This window comes from Peromyscus californicus, unplaced genomic scaffold (assembly GCF_007827085.1).
Source record: "Peromyscus californicus insignis strain IS unplaced genomic scaffold, ASM782708v3 Scaffold_16__1_contigs__length_79575227, whole genome shotgun sequence".
NCBI lineage: Eukaryota > Metazoa > Chordata > Mammalia > Rodentia > Cricetidae > Peromyscus > Peromyscus californicus.
The window spans coordinates 57,416,595-57,437,596 of record NW_026294458.1 but is presented as its reverse complement, the minus strand read 5'-3'; the positions used below and the strand labels follow the sequence as shown (position 1 = coordinate 57,437,596).

The 21,002-nt window shown below is 34.8% G+C and overlaps 1 protein-coding gene across 1 annotated transcript in view; it reads left to right on the top strand.

The window, feature by feature from the left end:
- Positions 1-4,107: 4,107 nt before the first annotated feature.
- The window catches only part of Lipi (lipase I), a 35,444-nt gene continuing 18,549 nt past the window's right edge, over positions 4,108-21,002 (top strand). Inside the window, exons 1-4 of the mRNA XM_052739713.1 lie at positions 4,108-4,129; positions 14,105-14,490; positions 17,374-17,482; positions 19,138-19,239. Coding sequence (XP_052595673.1) covers positions 4,111-4,129; positions 14,105-14,490; positions 17,374-17,482; positions 19,138-19,239 — 616 coding nt within the window. The 5' untranslated portion in view covers positions 4,108-4,110. The remainder of the gene's footprint in view (positions 4,130-14,104; positions 14,491-17,373; positions 17,483-19,137; positions 19,240-21,002) is intronic.

The window sequence follows — 21,002 nt, the reverse complement described above, 5'->3', positions numbered from 1 at the left end:
GTTCCCTTGGGTGTTACTTCTCAAGTCTATAAATATTGTCTTTCTTTTTCTTCCTTCCTTCCTTCCTTCCTTCCTTCCTTCCTTCCTTCCTTCCTTCTTTCTTTCTTTCTTTCTTTCTTTCTTTCCTTTATTCTCAAAATAAATACAGTACAGCAAGAGGGTAAGAGAAGTAAGTCAAATGAATCAGCACTTGAAACTTTCCAGTCTGTGTAGATCTCTTACATATTTATATGTATTTACTTAATAAATCTAATCCAAACCAAGATCTTTTCTCCTTAACATTTATGCATATTCAGTGTTTACATATAACTGTGAACATTATAAAACTTTGTGTTTCCAAATAACTAGTGATGATATTATATCATATGAAATATGTGCTATTCTTTGTATACATATGTGAATGTTCCTAGTGTCTTAATGGGCCCTATTCTTTTCTGGCTCTATATACATTTTTAGTCTTTATAGTTTTAGAGTTCTTATTCACCATTCTGAGATTAAGCTCATGCACTTATATATTTACTCAGGCTTAGATCTCAACAGGTAATTTTTTTCATGTCAGTACATTGTATTTTCTCACTCATGTTGAGTGAACGACTCTAGGAAATGTCAAATGGAGTTTGATCGCAGTGTTTATTAGCCCCATTAGTAACATATGAAGTTTTAATGAGAGCACATGAAATACTCTTTAAAGAATTACAGTCTTTACCAGAATGTTTTATACTTCTACTTACATAAACATATCAAAGTATAAATATGAATATATATGAATTTGTGTGTATATACATATACAGATTTAGACAAACAAACAGCTAGTTAGATAGGTAGGTAGGTAGATAGATGATAGATATATTGATAGATGATAGATACACAAAGGTCTAATTTCCCTTCAGCACCTCAGCCCAGGAAGTGTGTTCTGCTGGGATTGTCTCTACTGTGAAATTCAGAATAGCTGACTGCCCCACATGTGTAGTAGCATAGATCTCTTGTTATACTTTCAAACCCTCCTTATTGTGAACTACTATTGTGTGATTAAACATAAGCACCTTAGTGTAACCTGAATCTTAAAAGGTCTTATTAATAAAAACAAACCCGGAGCCAGGCATTGGGGTGAACACTGAAAGATCAGAGAGACAGAACAAGCCACCTCACCAACTTCCCAGCTGATCTTGTTTCCTCAAACCAGAAGTGTCTGAATCCTCATCCAAATGGATCTCTGCTGAACTTCTGCTAAAAGCTAAGAAAAACTTCTAGTTCCTGGTCCCCAGGCCTTAATATACCTTTCTGCCTCTTGCCATAACCTGGGATTAAAGGCATGTGTCTTTCCCAAGCAAGACCTGAGATCTCAAGTGCTGGAATTAAAGGCATGTGTCACCATGCCTGGTTGTTTCCAGTGTGGCTTTGAACTCACAGAGATCCAGATGGATCTCTGCCTCCAGAAGGCTAGGATTAAAGGAGTGTGTGCCACCATTTCCTGGCCTCTATGTCTATCTAGTGGCTTTTCTGTTCTCTGACCCCAGATAAGTTTATTAGGACACACATATATTGGGGGGACACAATATCCCCACACCTTAATCAGATCCTGACACACCTGTGACTATATAATGAATACCTGTTGAAAAGGTACCTCTTGAAAAAAGAAGCATCTTCACAGTGCATCTTCAACAACTAAGTCTATGGATATCAGACAGCACTTAGTAAAAGTTGTGTAAATGATTGTACAGATAAATGAATTAATGAATGGAAAAACTTGGAAGTTTTCTACAACCATGAATTATAATATGTATACACTATTTAATCTTCACAGTACACATAATTAGAGAAATTCTTTCTTGTTAGACATTTACAGTTTCCACTTGGGGGCTACTGTAATGGTGCTGAGATGAACACTTTGTTCTCATAATTTTGTGCATGTGTGATTTTATTATGGCATGGAAAGAACTTACAGTTCTGTAGCGATGTCTTTTGGATGTTTAATTGCTGAGTCAGATGCTAACTTTTTTTTTTAAATTCTTTTTATGTTTTTAGCAGTTCTTGTCACTGTCTGGCCTCAAACTTGAAATGTAGCCATGGCTGATCTTAAACTTCTTTTGTACCTATCTCCTCCTCCTAATTGCAAGGTTTACAGTGGACCGCAGTCATACGCATTTATGTGGTATTAGGGATCCAACCTAGAGTCTGGCACATGCTCTAGGTCCATACTCTACTAACAGAACTACCTCCCAGCCTTTGCTAAATATTTTAAACAGAATTTATATAAATTAAATAAAATTTTCTCCCAAAGTACATTCTGAAAAGCGATCTACTCAATACATATTACTTAGCCATTATAACTACTGTTCAAGTGCTTAGAAGCATGCCTGTTGCACAGAGATCCATTAATCGTACATGTTTGTAAAATACCATCAACACGACCTTCTCTGTGACGTTGCTTATTTTGTACATGTATCTCTAAGGTTCCTCCTCTCATATAGTATGTCTGAGTAGGAATAAAATAAATACACAGATATTACTAAAACCTACTGGCATATTTCATATTATATTATCATCTGCTGATGTTTTACTAGGCATTAATAACCCAATGTTCTCATGTTGAAAGCAAGAAAATTATATGATAATGAAGGGATGACATTTCATATTTTGAAACTCTGCTAAATACTGTACTATCTGAAACCTAAAACTCATATGATGGGGTCAGAATGATAGCAATGAAAATATTATCATAAGATAGTTTCACTTTACAAGAACAGAAACAAAAATGTAAATTCAGGCTGTGGTGGTACACACCTTTAATCCCAGCACTCTCAAGGCAGAGGTAGGTAGAACTCTATGAGTTAGATGTCAGCCTGGTCTGTAGAGCTAGTTCCAGGACAGCCAACACTACACAGAGAAAAAGGAGTCTCAAGAAAAGATAAATTGTGTCTTTAGGAAAGAGTTTTCTTCTAGTCTATTAAGTATAATCTTTTTAAAACCATGTTTTCCATGTACTGCATACACTGTGTTCCTCCCTTCCCAAATAACATGGCTATTCACTTTTCTGTTTTTTTCTTTTTGCGATGTACAGCTATTAACAGCTGAGTGTGGTGGGGGTGTCAACATTCTTTTATTGCCACAAAACAAAATACAGTGAATTCATTCCTAAAAACAGTCTCAATAAAACTCCTAAAGGTCAAACACTTCAAATTAATGAGGGGTTATCAGCAGTCACGTGCCCCAATTTCAAAATAAGTATCCCATGTTTGGGGATTTCTAAAGCGTATCTCCAGACTTCAGATTAGTGTCTGTTAATCGATGTAAATCAAACAGTCCATTTTCACTGTATCATTGAAGCTTTCCCAAGGCATGTGTTTTCTAAAAGGAATTTTGTTCTGAAGTTGTGATCTGTGTATGTAGAACAGCTACTGCTTTCTCAACATTCTTTCTGGGAAAGAAAATAAGAGGAAAACTAAAACAAGCATGTGAAGAGAAAACCAGTAATAATTTTTAAATGTTTGTCATATTAAAAACAAAAGTATTTTTCCTTTTCAAATTTTAGCTCCAAGAGACAAGCTAGAATCTAACATTTAAAATAGCCACTATCTTTTAGATGCATAATGACATACACATGAAAAGCTGGACAGCTTCATGGGTGTGGATTTTGTTATTGATTTGTACCTCTGTGAAGAATTTAGTTTGTAATCAAAATGATGATAAAACAAAACTTTCCCTGACTTTCTATTTCTGGTATTCTAGTAACATACATTTTAAGTATGCTTTCCATAAACATATCCTCCCATGCCACTTCTGAAATCCTGAGGTTAAGGAGTAAAGACATCTACAATTAGGTTTCCCACTCCCTTAAATACTATTTGTGTAGCTGAACATTTGTGAGTTATAACAGAGTCTCCAGCTTAAACATGATCTCCTAACACAAGCCAGTAGGAGACAGCCCCACTCCCTCACCTTTTGTGGATGGAGGAGGAGCAAAAGCCATTTTTACAGGAAACCTCACCCGACAGAGACCGTCCTATCCACCAAGAACCTTAATGAATTACAGAATTTCTTTTTGGTGAATCCCAGTGTTTCTCTTACAGTTTCTGATTCCAAATGAGAATATACATTTTCCTGTGTTTGATGTGCTGGATAAGTTTTGGTAAGATGTTTGTTAATCACTTATCATTAAAATGCCTGTAAAATAGTTAATATGACGTGTATTCTGTTATGCCATTGTAGTGTGAAAAATTTGCTGATTATGGTATTTATACCAAACCAGATTGCTTTTAAGAGGGTTATGTGTGTGTACTTATATAGATGTGCATGTGTTTGCTAAACTGGAGCTCTATGTTGTATTCATTTGTCTGAAGATTAGAAGCTAGAGAACAAATATTCAAACAGGGAATAAGTAGAAACATTCAAGATAAGAAGTAATTAAGCAGTAAGGAATTAGTTCAAGGTCTGAAAATTATGACTTACTATAAATCTTGCTTTCACGTTTGAAAAAAATTATTGAATAGGTAATTCACCAGTTGCAAAGGAAAATTATCAATACAGAAGGACTTTTCTTTTTCTTGTTTCACATAATGAAAGTTCCAAATGGCCCAATGGTTGTAAGTGAGAACTGTTGATAATGGTAATAAAGCTTACTAATGTTAGTAATGTGACTTTCTGCTTTATGGATGAATGTCTTGTTCTAGCCTGGAAGAGAATGAGTTGTTGGTTATGGTTGAACAATCCATTCTACCTTCTGTAAATGAAAACAGTAGCAAATTCGTAAGTCGAGATGAATAATAGCCCTTTGGTGGAATTTTGTGAAAGATTATTTTCTTTATGTCTTAAATATCTTTTATAAATTCATGACTATGCACACTCTAAAAACCATAATACACCAAGTAGAAATTAATATTTTGCTTTTATTTTCAGTTGAGTATTTGAACTAATCACAGTTTTTGGAAGCATTTGAGAATCTAGGCAATAGTGCATAGTTTATATTGTAAATTTTACTCACTGGGATATTCTTTTAAAAAGACATTTTAAGTTTGTGATTCATGGTATCAGCATCTTGACTTGAAAGCTAGAGAAATTTGAACTCTATGCCACCAGACTTAGTTATACTCTAATATCATAGTTCATAGTAATTTTGATATCATAGTTAGCATGCTTTGGCACAGATGTTCAGAGATTATTGTTTTGACTAGAATTAGCCAGTTTCCTAAGTTTTCAACAGGGAAAATAGTTATAATTGTTAAATATTTTTTTGTTTCTGTCAAAAGTTTGGCTCATTTGTGATGATTACTAAAATAGAATATCAAAACTTTTAGATATTAACAACAAACAGGAAATAAAAAATTAAAGATTTTTATAATTTAAAAGATCTTTAGTTAGCATATGTAGACTTAAGTTTCTTTCTTTTAAAAACAATCTCCAATCAATTAGGAGATTTTGCTGGATTTTCAGTAGCCTATTCCTTTTAATTATCTTCCATTCTGCTTATACACAGTTTGCCTTTCTATAGTTGGTCTCTCGTGTCAACACTGAACATCATTGATAAGGTCTGCTCTCTACAAAAGGAAAAATATTCCAGGAAATTAAAATGAGTAAAACATTTAAAAAGTATTTATAGACTACAAGACAGGTAGAAAGATAGCTAAACAGATCATATAAAGGAATTTATCTACATGTGTATTCAAATTATATGCACTTGTATTTTTATTGTAGTTGTTAATGGCTAAATTTGCAGTTTTGGGTTGTTTCTGTTATAAGGATAGGAAAATATTGTTTCTGTATTTAAGATAGGAAAATATTTCTGTTAGGGGCTAGATAGTAAATAGTTGAAGTTTCATGGATCATAGAGTCAATGATGTGTCTTTTCAGCTCTGCTATCTGACTTTGAATGAAACTTTAGGCTCAATGAAAACAGAGCAGTGTGGGTCTGTTCACAAAGCTTTATTCAATTTATTGAATTAGTTATAATTTTTAAATATCACAAAATTACTATTTTATCTTTTACATTCATATAAAATTAAGAAAGTTGAGGCTAGAGAGACAGCTCAGTGGTTAAAAGCTCAGGCTGCTGTCCCAGAGGACCTGGGTTCAATTCCCAGCATCCACATGGCAGCTTACAAGTTGTGACTCCTGTTCCAGGGGATCTGACATCGTCACACAAACATATATACAGGCAAAACACCAGATAAACATAAAATATAAATAAATAAATAATTTTAAAATATGATATTATTCTTAGATTACTAACCAAATTTGACTTTCATGACATAGTTTGTGAATTCCTGTGTTTTAGTCCTGTGGGAGACATATTGAAGACAGGTTAATTCATTTCTTCTTTTCCATGTCATAGCTGAGAAAATTGAGACATATAGATTTGGAGTCTTTTTTTTTCTCTAAAATTAGAGACCTTGCCCTATGCTGTATAGTTTAAATAAGAATTTGGTTAAAATGTAAATTATTTTTTTAATTTAAATTTTTTAGTATTGCATGCATAAGTACTATATTTAAATAATTTCCACCACATCGTCTCTACTTTTATATCCCTCCTTTATATCTACTAGCTCACTCACTGAGGACTGCAATTCTTCATTTGAATAAAGCACCCATCTCATTATTGCACTCCCAAGAAGCACTGCATAAATTTTAATAGGAATATTATGGCAAAAACCCAGAGGCCACGATGTTTCCAGGAGATAGCTGAATATTAATAGTGATCCAGGGAAACATTTGGTGCTACACTTCAAGATGAGTAGAAATGTCTAAAATATAATTTTAGAAAGTGTTTCCATTTATAATATGATGAACATCTCTCTGTCCATGTAGAGAACAGTTCAATGCAGCAGCCACCCTGGAAGCAGTATAAACTCTGCATTCAGTTGTAGTATTACCGCAATGTATAACTAACTGCCAACCAAACATTGTGAAATTGTACAATTATTTAACCACTATGAATTTGTTTTCATATATACAATACAGATGTATGTATCTGCACGTACATATGTGCAGCGGTTTTCTGCTACACAGTTTTGGGCTTCCTGCATTCTTAGCTTATACAACCCTGAAAGTCATGAGGCAGATAATCCTTTCTCAGCTGTTGTCAAGTGAGATTGAATTTGAAGCCAAAGATTGTAATAGTAGATGAGAGAGCAACCCCCCCCCCCCCACCTTTTTGGTTTTTTGAGACAGGGTTTTTCTGTGTAGCTTTGGAGCCTTTCCTGGAACCCACTCTGTAGACCAGGCTGGCCTTGAACTCACAGATATCCACTTGGCTCTGCTTCCCGAGTGCTGGGATTAAAGGAGTGCGCCACCATCGCCTGGCTTGAGAGAGAGCACTTCTGTCTCCTCCTTCCATTGAGTGGCGAGAACACCATTCAGTTAAGTAAAATAAATGAGAAAAATTTGTCTCAAAGAGGATGAAAATGGACTGACGGTTCCATGGAGCATTGAAGGATAACAGACAAGGGCGGGGGGGGGGGGGGGGGGGGGGTAATTCCAACAGATGCAACAGTACAGTTAGATACGAAGAATGAACTGTCTTATCTGTTAAATATTAGGCGGGCATTACCTAAAAAGATGTACTGTGCAGTACCATATAAGAAGAGGATCTTCATTGTTATCACCACAAATAAGTGGTAAAGAGAGGTTGTATATATGAATCCTCCTGATTGATCTTTATACATGATAGATGTATTCAAACATTATATTACATACTTCTTTTGATTTATCTTAGATGTTCTGTTTCATGGGTTTGACTTTGTAATGGGTAACACAAAAAATCATTGTAATCAGACTTCATTATCTGTAGTCTGGCATTCATTTGTCTTTTGCCTAAATTTCCCCATCCTTCTTATGGCTAAGTTCATAACTTAGAATTGTACTGTACATGTAAGGAGTTTTAGTAGAATTAATCCTGAATACATTTGGACCATGATATATCTCCATGTTTAATCAAATCTTCTCTGCTGTTATGTAAAATACCTTTGCCCTTCAGTATTTATTTTATGTGAATATGTATCCCTTATCTTTATTCCAGTCTTTTATTATTTTCTTTCCTGTGGTCTCCTCCTCTAATTCTTCCTCTGTATCCTCCTTCTTCTGTTCTGCTTTCTTGTATTTTTTTTAAAAAACTAGTGAACTACAGTCACCAGCACCGCTTTGAAACTAGCTGAAAATAATTTATGCTGCCCCGTTATTGAAAAGTTTTGTATCAAATGCCACTGAATCTGCATACTTTAAACATTGGATGCTTAGTGTGTCCCTCACTCCTAAAAGTATCTGCCACGAGAGCTAGGCCTAGGCCAACTGAATATTGAGATGGTCCTAGAATAGATTTAAAGAACCTTCCTCGTTAGCTAGTCAAAATGAACAAAAAACCCCAAAGCAACAAACACCTCCTGCCCCCCTCAAATTCCCAAACCAACTAAAACAAAAATCAGTTAGGGTAGGAAAAAACTTCCAAAATAAAATAAAGAAGAATTGGAAAATATAAAAGTAATTATGGAAATATTAATTGAAATTTCCATTATTTAAAAAAATTGCAGTTCAGAATTGCTATTACTTATTTAATACAAACCATTTATCTCCTATATCAATTATTCTAAATGTACTTACTCTTTCAGTTTCTATTCTCATATTTATGTTAGAAGTAAATGTCACACACAAAACAAATGATTAATACTCTTATGATTGTTAAAAACAATTCACACTGTGTCAGCAGATATTTTTATATTTTCTTAATATTTTAATAGGATAATCACTACTAGGATTTTATTATTTTAATTTAATAAGCCATACTTCTACTTTCATATGTGAAGCAATAATAGTTAAAATTCTGTTCTTTTGGTCTTGTTTTACGGTATACATTTTTGTGAGGTGATTATTCAACAATTTTGAATTTACATTGTTGGCTGAGTATGTAGTTTATGTGTGTGCATATGTGTTTATGTTTGATATTAGGGCTATTTTCGAATTGTAAGATGACTTGAAGCTAACATAGAGGTATATACCTGTAATTCCAGAATTTATAAGGTTGAGGCTGGGGGACCCTAGAGAATAGGAGTTCAAGACCATCCTAGTGAAATAACTGAGATTCTGCCTAAAAACAAATAAAAATTAAACAAACAAACAAATAAATAAAAGCTTTAATTTTTTGCATCCTTGGAAAATTGTTGGACCATTACTATTCTATATTCTTTAAAAATATTTTTTATGAAAGTGTAACTTAAATGCAGCAAAACGTACAGATTTAACTGAACGTATTGACATGTTTTGAAAAATACATGTACCATATTTTATAAGATACATAAAAATCATATCAATTGTCATGTAAAATATTTCCTATACCCCAAATGTCCTATGCCCTTTGCAATTCACTTCCTTCCTGCTTCTGATTCCACTTGACACAGATCTCCTTCCTGATACTCTGAATTAGACATCCTTCTTCTAGAATTTTATGTAAATGATTATTTTCATTTTTCTAGCCCTTTATATCTTCTTGACAATATATATATATATATACATACATATATATATATACATACATATATATATATATACTGATCAAGCTTGTCTATGTAGTAGTACTTTACTCTTATTTATTGCTTGGGGTGTAATAAATTACACAGACTACAACAACTCAACTCTTCATGTGTTTCTTTATTGGCATATGAGTTCTTTCAAAAGTAGGCCTTTATGGAAAGCATGCTATTATGAGCTTGTACATGCTTTTATGAGGATACATTTTCAGCTGTCAATGGTTAACATCTAGATATTAACTATTATGGTCCAATAAGGTGCACATTTTCATTATAAGAATTTATCAACCTGTTTTATGAATTGCTGTATCATTTTTTTTCATTTTCTTCCATAGTGTAAAAATGTTTCATAAGCTTCACATCCTCAATAATATTCCCCCTTTGTGAGTCTTTAGCATTTAGCATTTTGGTGTGTGCACAGTAGCATATTGTTTTTGTATTAATTTACATATTTTGGATGGCTAATGATGTATTGTTTCTTGGGATACTTTGCCATTATATGTGAAGTGTCTTCAATTCTTTTGCCAAGTTGAAAGAGAATGTTATTTTGTCTTCTCTTTATATGCGTAGTCCACACATGCTCTCACATTTATACATAGTTCTTAAATACATGCTTTTCATGTGCACGTATTGCTGTATATTAATATTCATGTTAATGCAAGTTAGGAAACAATCCCAATTCATTAGATAAAGTACAATTTATTTGTCTCTTTTTCTTCAAGCATATGTTTGTAACTATCCAACAAAGCCTGATGAGTCCATCGATGGGAATAGAAGCAAAGAAAATGTCTGCCTCTATCCAGGCATCATTCAGTAGGGAGGGGTAGGATCCTCTAACCCACACATGACTGTTGATGGGCTCAGTCTACTACAGGCTCATGGCAGACTGAATCATCTGTGGTGACAGCATGATTACGTTGGACATGGCATGCCAAGAAGACAGTATTTCACAGTTCTTCTCCCTGTCTCCTGGTCTTATTTCTTCCCATCCACTTTTCCTTAATGTTTCCTGAATAATCAGGAGATGATATAAATGTCCTATTTAGTCCCGAGCACTCAACCATCCCTTATTCTAAGTACTATGAGCAGTACTTTTGATTGAGGTTGGGAGTAGCATTAGCTTATAGGTATAAATGTCGATGTTTATAATGCAGCTTGTCAATTTTGCCAAACAACAGTAGTAACATCTATCTCATCTAGGTCTCCTTGTCTGTGGATTTTTGGCTGGGTGTACATTACAGACATGAATTTCTTCTTTCACAATGGGCCTCAAGTCCATTCAGAGAGAGCAGTCATTTACCCACCCCACCCCCAATAGACCTGCCACTCTTCTACCAAGTGTGTTTTTTCGGGTGGATTGGTATTGTTGTTCAGAGGGTTCACAGTGGGGTAAACCATGTTGATGGCTTGTCTTCTGAAGCAGCTGGTTAGCACCACCTGTCTCTATGAAATTGAGCCAGCAGGGAGAAAGTTTCCATAGAACTAGCTGAACCTCTCTGCATCTTCCAGTCACTGCCTGTGATGTCTTTAACAATAGGATCTTATCAACTAGATCTGGTGGACAACCAAGAGGAGAGGCAAAAGCCTGGGGTACTGAGCTCCCCTGGGGCCTCTTGGCCAATAACTAACAAGGAACTATGCCGTATCTGGCATTGGGATTTTGAGAGCAGCATTACTGGGCCTTATATGCTAACTCCCTCTCCCTTCTGAAATTCTTTCTCTCACTCTCTCTGTCTCTGTCTGTCTGTCTGTCTGTCTCTCTATCTGCTTTCTCCCTCTCAGTGATTTTAAGGTATTTCTATTTTTGGAGTTAAAAACAGAAATCTTGTGATATCTTGAATTGAAGACTTGTCTAATTTTCTATATTCCCTCTCACCTACATTCTTATTAGTAAAAGTTGGATGTGTCATAGGACAAGGATGACTTATGCTGTTAACTTTCTATGAAATTCTGCTTTACAACATTCAAAGTTAAATCAATATCTGTTTTTGACAATCACTTTCAGTATTTTAAATGAATTTCTATTGAACCTAACATTTTTACTTAAGAAGGACAACATCAGGCCTGGGGAGATAGTTCAGTGGGTAATGACCCTTACTTTGAAAGCATGAGGACCTGAGTTAGAATCCCCGGTACCCATGAAAAAGTCGGCATACCTGTGTCTATAACACTAACATTAAGTAACAGAGACAAGTGGACATTTAGAGTTCCCTTGGCTGTCAATTTAGTTAAAAGTTAAATGACTAGCTTTTGGGTTAGTGAGCTGTCCTGTCGCAAGGCAGTCAAGTTGAGAGTGATAAAGGAAGACACCTGCTGCCTTGCTGTGGTCTTCTCATGCATGCACTGAGAAGACCATACATTGATGTGCATGCACCACACACACACACACACACACACACACACACACACACACACACACACATACACACACTATCAATAAATGTAACATAATCATGTGTGAGTAGTATCTTTCAGGAAAGGCATAAGGTTGTTAGTCCCCAAGCATTTCCATTTAAAGTCTCACTTTGTACACTTTTGTCTGTCTGATTAATTGCTTCAAAAGGAAAAGCAGAAGTTATTATACTCTGTTCGTAACCTGAATTTTCTGTCTTAATATTTTTAGGGTATTTAAATTTACCATCGAAAAGCAAGAGAGCTTATAAAAATCTTGGTGAGTCTGATTGAGTGAATTTTCTCTAAATGTTGGTAAGTTTGCTGAGCTTGCAAACCAGGCCGTACAGCTCTGTCCTCGGTTAATGAAGCAACCCTCTGCTCTTCCTCCACCAAAGGACTCTCCACAAGGAACCGTGACATGTGTTAATTTGCCCAAGTTTTCTCCATCCTTTGTCTTCATTCTTGTCGTAATTTTAACACCTCCTCCCTTCATGTGTTTCTGCAGAGGGAGATTTCCCTATTTTATATGATTTTGTGATTTGAATATTTATTATGCAGTTGTGTTTTCCTTTAACTGTAGTTTTAATTGTCCTGTTCTTTACCTGATCCTGTTTTTTTTATAACTTCTAAAATTTGTCTCAATAACTTCTTTCTCTTGCTTTTGAAATGACATTGTTTTCTTATATTCTGAATAAGACTGTTGTAAAAAAAATTAGTAATTGATGCTACACCTGGTGATTGATAATTCATTTTTCTGATATCTATTTAGATGTAGGTCTTTCCTCCTTATTTACATCAGAGGGATCTTCCCATTAAAGGCAAAGTCTATCATGGCTTGTAACCAAGCAGCTGTTTGGATTATTTGATTATATTTCACACTTGTCCAAACTTGGTGATAAATGAGGTGGATGTGCATGACTCATACAGTTTGTTCAGCATAGCAAGTTTATAGCCACCATGGGTCTATACGCTCCTCCTTACTTCTTCTTTTTGCTCTGGTACTTGCTACATATACAGGATCAAAGTTCTTCTAACTGCATATCCATTGTTAATCTGGGAATATTGTGCAAATATTATAGCTTCTTAATTGGCTTCTTTCCTCTAAATTACTGTGGCATGAATGCATCTGTACTTTCAAAATTATAATTACCATAAGCATTGTATATTATGTGCAATATTAAAATAATTTTGTTAGTTCTTTTCTTTTGTTTTCTTGTGCTCAATTTTTAATTTTGAATCACTGAGATTCAAGTTTACTAATGATTTTAAAGTATTTGACAAGTGATGAAAAATTTATTTCCTAAACAGAATTACCAAATTAATGTTCTAGAAGTAGTACAAACCTATGCTCTCATAAAAAAAATCTTTTATGCTTATGCTTGTTCAATAATTCACAATTCTGGAAAACTATGAAAAGCTAAATATAAATCAGCCATTATTTCACTGCATTACAGAGATCACTGCTGTTGTAAATTTTCAGTTAGTTCACTTTCTGGCCTTTGTTCTAGGATGGGTCGATTAATAGATTTTATCATTGCATTCTCTCAGCATTCAATATATGTATTTTGTGTATCTACGCTCATCAATATTGGAACAATTTCTTTCCTCTTTCTCTGTCCTCTTTTTCTCTCCTCTTTCTCTTTCTCTTCTCAGGTTCTTGCTATCTCACCAAGGCTAAGCTTGAACTGAAGGTACTTCTGCCTCACACTTTCAAGTGCTGGTATATGCCCTAGAAGGAATTTTTCACTATTTTAAGTTTATAAGCAAAATGATATCATATGATTTTGGTTTGTATTAATATAGGTAATGTTGAGCTAAACAGTTTTATTTCTAATAAGTAAGTACACTTCTGTAAAGCTTTTTTGAAAAACTCACAATCAATTTATCTACTGTTACTGTTGACCTTCCCATGTGATTAGTAACAGCAGTAATTTCAGTGTGACATATTCTATTTTATTTTAGAAGGATGTTTGTAATTTTTGACCTATTATACTTGTTCATACTTGTCGTTATTTTTATTGCTTCTAATTCAGGAAGTCTTTTTGCTTGACCCGTGTACAGCTTTAGCCCTGTAGATGCTCAGTAAATCATGTTAAAGTGCTAATGAAATAGAATTCTCCTGCTCAGTTGTATAATATTATACCAATGAAACTGCAATCTTATCCTAATGCTCAGTTTGACTTTTTTTTTCTTTACAGAGAATAAGAAAACATGTCTTGAATTCTCAAAATTAAATGTAATGACTTCCTTAAGAGATTTATTTTCCCCCAAACTAAAGATAATTCTGATGTTGTACTCAAGGGACAGTGTAAGCTGCGCAGAACCTCTGTTTGAGTCTAATAACTCTCTTAATGTCCGTTTCAACCCGTCAAAGAAAACTATCTGCATCATTCATGGATACAGACCCCTGGGCTCCATCCCAGCATGGCTTCATAAGTTTACCAAGGTGTTATTGAAACACGAAGATGTGAATCTCATTGTTGTAGACTGGAACCAGGGTGCTACAACATTCATTTACAATAGAGCTGTTAAAAATACCAGACTAGTTGCTAAGTATTTGAGTGAGTCAATTCAAAGTCTTTTGGTAAGTCTGAAAAATTGAATGTATACATGCTACACAGTATACAGTTTGTTATGTGACACCATGGAATTAAGAGATTTTTTTTCTATAAGCAGTTGGAACTTTGCCGTAGACATAGTGATCTTTTTAGCCTTGCTTTGTCGACTCTAAATAATTTTATATGATTTTTAAATGTGAAAACCCTTTTATTTTAAACTATTAAAAATTTAAAGCTCTTTCAAACCCTGAATTCAGGATGCATTAGTGATCTTATGTGGGGAGTGGACATTACTGTAATTCCAGTACATTGTTTTAGTCATCTCTTCTAAGAGCAGGTTGATGTGCTTGTTGTTAGTCAAATGGCAATTGGTAAATATAAAAGGAAAACCATTTGGAAAGTGGTCCATTCCTACTTTTGTATGTCTACACTCATCAATATTGGAACAATTTCTCTCCTCTTTCTCTGTCCTTTTTTTCTCTCCTCTTTCTCTTTCTCTTCTCAGGTTCTTGCTATCTCACCAAGGCTAAGCTTGAACTGAAGGTACTTCTGCCTCACACTTTCAAGTGCTGGTATATGCCCTAGAAGGAATTTTTCACTATTCTAAGTTCATAAGCAAAATGATACCATATTATTTTGGTTTGTGCTAATATAGGTAATGTTGAGCTAAACAGTTTTATTTCTAATAAGTAAGTATACTTCTGTAAAGCTTTTGTGAACAATTCACAATCAATTTAGCCTAATTTGTATTAGGCTAAATGTAGTTCTCAGTGTCCTCCAGCTCTGCTGCCCTTGAGCTGCATCAATCAGATTCAAGGCTGGTTTCAGGTCATCTAGTTGGTGCATAATTCTTGTTTATTATGCCAATCTTTAGGGTAGTTCCTATCTGTCCTGGGAACTGGTGGTGACAGTAAGGTTTTCAGAGAAAGAAAGGTTGCGTTTGATTTCTTTGGGTGTTCTTGGTTTTGAAGTCTGAATTTTTGTTGCAATGAGCTTCCAAACCTGTGCTAAGTTGAACAAGTGGAACACAAATGCTTAACACAAACACACCAGGAGTCAGACTGGAGGGGATCAAAGCTCGAGTCTGTCACCTCTCATCTGTGTGACTTTGAGCAATCACTTCACCTCTCTGCCAAGTTTCCTTGTTTATACACACAAAGTAATAAAATTCGGTTGTCTGTTGCATGAATTGTAAATTTATATAGAAATATACATTATACACTTGCAAATGTGTATATGCTTAATCAAGACATGACATTTACTTATCTGTGAATAAAATGGTTTTTCATTATTATTTTTGAAATGACAGTTTTTAAAAACATTATACCCAAGAGAAGTAGAGGAAATAATTGACACAGAGGAAATTGAACATGTGTAAAACTGAATAATTGACTTTTTCCTGAATTATGATCATCTCTAACTGATAAACAAAAACTTCATAATGTGGAAAGCATGAGTTAAGTAGATAATTTAAGGAAAATCGTAGGATTTTGCTTGCAAAGGATTTATAGGAGCTGGGAGAAGAGTAGCCATAGCTTTATGTTTGGAGAAATACTCCTTCAGCTTTGGGGACACTGCTTGGAGGGATTTGAAGAATAGAATTTCTTTGTGTTAGGAAAGTCCCTCTCTGGCTCTCCAATAATGGTGAAAGTTCAACATCATTTTATGAGACTTCAGACATCACTGGGTAGTCTGGACCATTACTAACTCCTTTCAGCTCCCTGGAAGTCTGCTGGAAGAGCCACACACTCAGTGAGCTCACAAAACTAACTATCTGAGGCAAACAGATGTTCACACACTGACCTTAGATTCTTTTTCTGTGCTATGTAACCTGCACTCCTGGAACCCACCTTAAGTCCAAAACACTTCATCTTAGCCTTTCCAAATAAGAGTGACGTTTATACTTTTACTGCTTCTGCTGAGAGGCATTGATATACTCGGAAAGGAAAACAGAAGAAGGCTAGCATATATTTTGTAATCAAACTGATCCAGGCTTGTATCTTAGTCAGTTTGAGCCACCATGATAAACACTGTAAACTTACTCTGTACACAAAGACATTCATATCTCACAGTTGTGCAGACTAAGAGGCCTAAGAGCAAGGGCCTGGTGGATTCTGGGTCTGTTAAGCATCAGGTTCTGGTTCATAGTTGCTATCTTGTTACAGCACTTTTGCGCTATGGAAGAACCAAATAAGCTTCTTTAGGTGTCCTTTATTAGGACATTAGCTCCATTCTTGAAGGCCCCAACTTTGTAATATCATCACCTTCTCTATGGCCCACTCCCTACACACAGACCATAACATTAAAGGTTAGGAGCTTTAGCACATTAATTTTCAGTAGCACAAACATTCAGACTTCATGACTTAAAACACATATATGTAGCTTTGTACACGACTTTAACTTGTAAGCCTATTTCCTTAGTAAAATGGATATTCACTGAATGTTACTTAGTTAATATTTAATAAGTGCCAGGCAGAGTTTTAAGTAATAGGATGGATATGAATAACTCAAAAGGCAAACAAGAATATTAAATATGAAACTTACAAAGCACATGTTGAGGTACCCAGAAACAAAATAAGCAGCCATTCATGCCTATTATTACTATTTGATTGTTAAATGCCTTGATAACTAAATATTATTTTATAGATCTCACTCTACATAATGGATGATTAAAATTTAAATCCACAGGTGAAGTTTAATGATGTTACTGGAAATGAATAGAGGAAAATCAGATATTTCGTGATGCAAGCTGAGCAAAGCTTTATCTTTTCAAAGTTATAGGTCCCCTTCCTTATGTCCCAGAAATATACAAAGTCAGAATCAATAACGAAGTTCAGAGAATGTCAATATATTAGGAATGATTTGTGATTACTCAAATTAAAATTATTCCATTGTATTTTCCATTACAGAACCATGGAGCATCTCTTGACAATTTTCATCTCATAGGCGTGAGCTTAGGGGCTCATATTAGTGGTTTTGTAGGAAAACTATTTCACGGTCAACTTGGAAGAATTACAGGTAAAGCTATTCATTTTTCCTTTTGTAAAATTATCATTTTAGATGCTGAGTGGTGGTGGTGCACACCTTTAATCCCAGCACTCGGGAGGCAGAGCCAGACAGATCTCTGTGAGTTCGAGGCCAGCCTGGTCTAAAGACACCAGGACAGGCACCAAAACTGCACAGAGAAACCCTGTCTCGAAAAAAAAAAATTATCATTTTAGCACATTATACCCACTAGAGCTTATTCTACTTAAAACCTGAAGGAATAGCTACAAACTATATTCAAATATTACTTTTTCCTAGATTGTTAATTCTTCCTTAGTGATTATGATGAACAAGAAAAGCAAGTGTTGAGTTTGGTAGCTTTATCTAAATGTCAAAGATTACATGGAAAAGTTTGGTCCATTCTGTTAAAAAAATCATTTATTTATTAGCTAAAAATATTAACTACATAGTTCATTCTCACAAGCACTGTTGAATTTTAATTTTAATTCTCTGGTGCACTCGACCAATAAGTAGTTGCTATTCAAGTCTGAGACATCCTCATTCTCGTGTTCACTCAGATTCACATGGTGAACTTAACTGTAGTTAAAGGCAGCAACGACGTGCTGCTCACACAGATTTCCATCCTTTTTCTATGTCAGGTTTATTAAGCAATTATCCATATCCATATCACTAGAATGTTTATAATTCCAATTAGTTATAAAGGATAGCATTGTCTTAATACAATTTCATAAAAGAAAGGAAGGAGAGGTGACGTCACTCGTATTGACGCAGGTGTTCACTTACCTGTTGCTCTGACGCCACAGAACCACGAAAGTCTAAAAGATCGAAAATATAGATTTCTTACATTCAAAACATTTAGAGGAAAAGAGAGGTGGGGTATTCTGTCAAGCAGGCTAAAATAAAATAAGGGCAACAGAAGAGTGAAATGAACAATAGCTAAAATAACATTAATTTATAAAATAATGTGGGTTAAGGGAAAACTTGTGGGAGTCAGTTTTTTTTTTCCTTTTGCTACATGGGTCTGGGAAACTGGATGTCTCTTCCTCAAGGGACTGAATTTTATTCCAATCCTTTTGCTACCAGGAAGTCATGATCATAGGACTTCAGTTTAGAATTTATTCTACAGAATAATATCTGTATTTCATGGAATTTATAACATTTTCCCCTTAAGGATGTATAGGAAACTCTTGGGAGAGGTGAATGCTAAGAAAATAGTAAATTCATTCCATTCATTAACCTGAATAGTATTGGTATCTAAAAAGTATTTTAGACCTATAGACAGATATAGGATGAGGTCAGTAAGGAGAATAATTCAAGAGAGGTCCAGATGGTATTCCTTAGCTCTTTTCCTCAATCAGGAGGGAATCTCAGTTACTATTAAATACAAAGTTTCATAGCTTACTCCATCTGCTCCGTCGATAAAATTGCTAAAAATATCTTAACACTATTCTGTTGAGATATTTCTCCCATGTTTGGACCACCTTTGTCAATAAATATTTAAATAATGAGGGCATTGTCACTTGTCAAGTTTAATAATTTTAGATATGTTTGGACATGTTTAAACTAAAATTATAGACACTTATATTTATAATTGACAATACTCAAGTGTAAAATATAATGAAGTAGTAAAGCATAATTAGACTGACAGTTCCTATTTTGCATTTCAGGCCTTGACCCAGCTGGACCACAATTCTCTGGAAAACCATCAGATAGCAGATTAGATTACACAGACGCAAAGTTTGTAGATGTCATCCATACTGATTCCGATGGTAAAAGAATAAGTTTCAATGGGTTTTGTGTTTGAAAGCAAAATGTGGAATGTAGATCTGATCCCAAGGAAGAGGTTGTAAGATGAGGAAGAGCTGTGGATAAAATGTTTAGGGTTTAATGAGGTTTTGTTTTGTGTGTGTGTGTTGTTTGTTTGTTTTTACATTGACTTCCGGTATTGTTTGCCTTGTGCTTATTTATTATTTCCTTTTTAGGTTTCAAGAGTCATCTCGTCATTGTAAAACATCGAAATTTCATTTTAAAATAATTGTTTTTATTTTATTGGCAGTCACCTACTTGATAATATTTCTTGCTATGCTCAATGCTGCTATTTAGTTTACTGTTCATTTTCCTCTTGTGATGTATACCAACTGGAGTTAGCACAACATTAAAACCACAGATAAGGACTATTTTTCTATGAGGAGAGGACACTTTCTCTATTGACTTTGTCTTTATAATGCTCTCTAACGGGGTGTTGGTACCATTGATTAGAAAATGCTGGACAATTCATTACAAAAATTACTGAGACTGTCCTGAGGCTTTTTTTGATTGGATGAGTGAGTTTATTAAGTTAGGAGGGGTGGGCAGCGCCTGACTTTGATGTCTTTCTGGATTAAAAGCTGGCGATATGAACATCGACTAAACTCTTTCTACACATCACTGAGTCTCTTGGTTAAACTCATCAAACTCATTTCAATGATATTTTCTGCATGTATGTTATATAGCCATGTTTATGGTTGCACTACTTATAATAATAAGGAAATAGAAGCAGTCTATCCATGAATGGATAAACACATATGGAAATTTATATAGCCATAAAGAAAAATGAAATCATGACATTTTGCAGGCAAATGGGTGGAAAGGGAAATCACTATATTAAGCAAGATAAGCCAAACACAGACAAATATCCTCTTTCTTTTATTCCCCCAATGTAGTTTTAAAATTATGTATGTGGGGGCTGCAGAGATGGCTCTCTGGTTAAGATCATGTACTGATCTTGCAGAGAATCAGGCTTTGATTCCCAGCACTGATATCAGGTTTTTCACAAGTGCCCCATAATTCCAGCTCCAGGGGGTAATCAGATACTCCTCACCTCTACAGACACCTGCAGTGGGGTGCACTTGTCCCCATGCAAACAAACTCACATATGAATCATTAAAAACAATAAAAACAAATCCTTAAAGTTATGCTTTTGTATATATGTATATGTATAATATATATGTATATGTATGCATATATATGTATATATATATATATGTGTGTGTGTGTGTGTGTGTGTGTGTGTGTGTGTACATTCTCAAACTACAAAGGGGGTTGTAGAAGGGGAGAGAGGGACATTAAAGCAGAGGTGAAGGGGTAAAATAGTGATGGTTATAAATATGTGTGAAGAAAGGAGAAAGGCTAACTAACTATCTAGGAGAAGAGAGAGCGCTATTGGGAAGGAGCAGACCATCAGGGAGGTCAGTTTGAGAGGGAAACAAATGAGAACAATTATTATGAGATAAAATGTATGAAAGCCATAAAACACCATTACTTTGTATGATAACCTAAAAATAATAAGAGAAGTTAATTTCAAAAACTTAAGAGGCCGTGTCTGCTATACATATATTCTGTAAACCAAAGGAGTGAATGATCTAACCTTTCCAAACCGACTTGCTACCATGTGATTGTGGCATGCCTGCCTTAAGGACCATTTGTGAGTTCATAATAAATAGCTGTTGTTTCTCCCTCATGGCTGTGTAGCCCTCCTGTTTTTATCCGAATT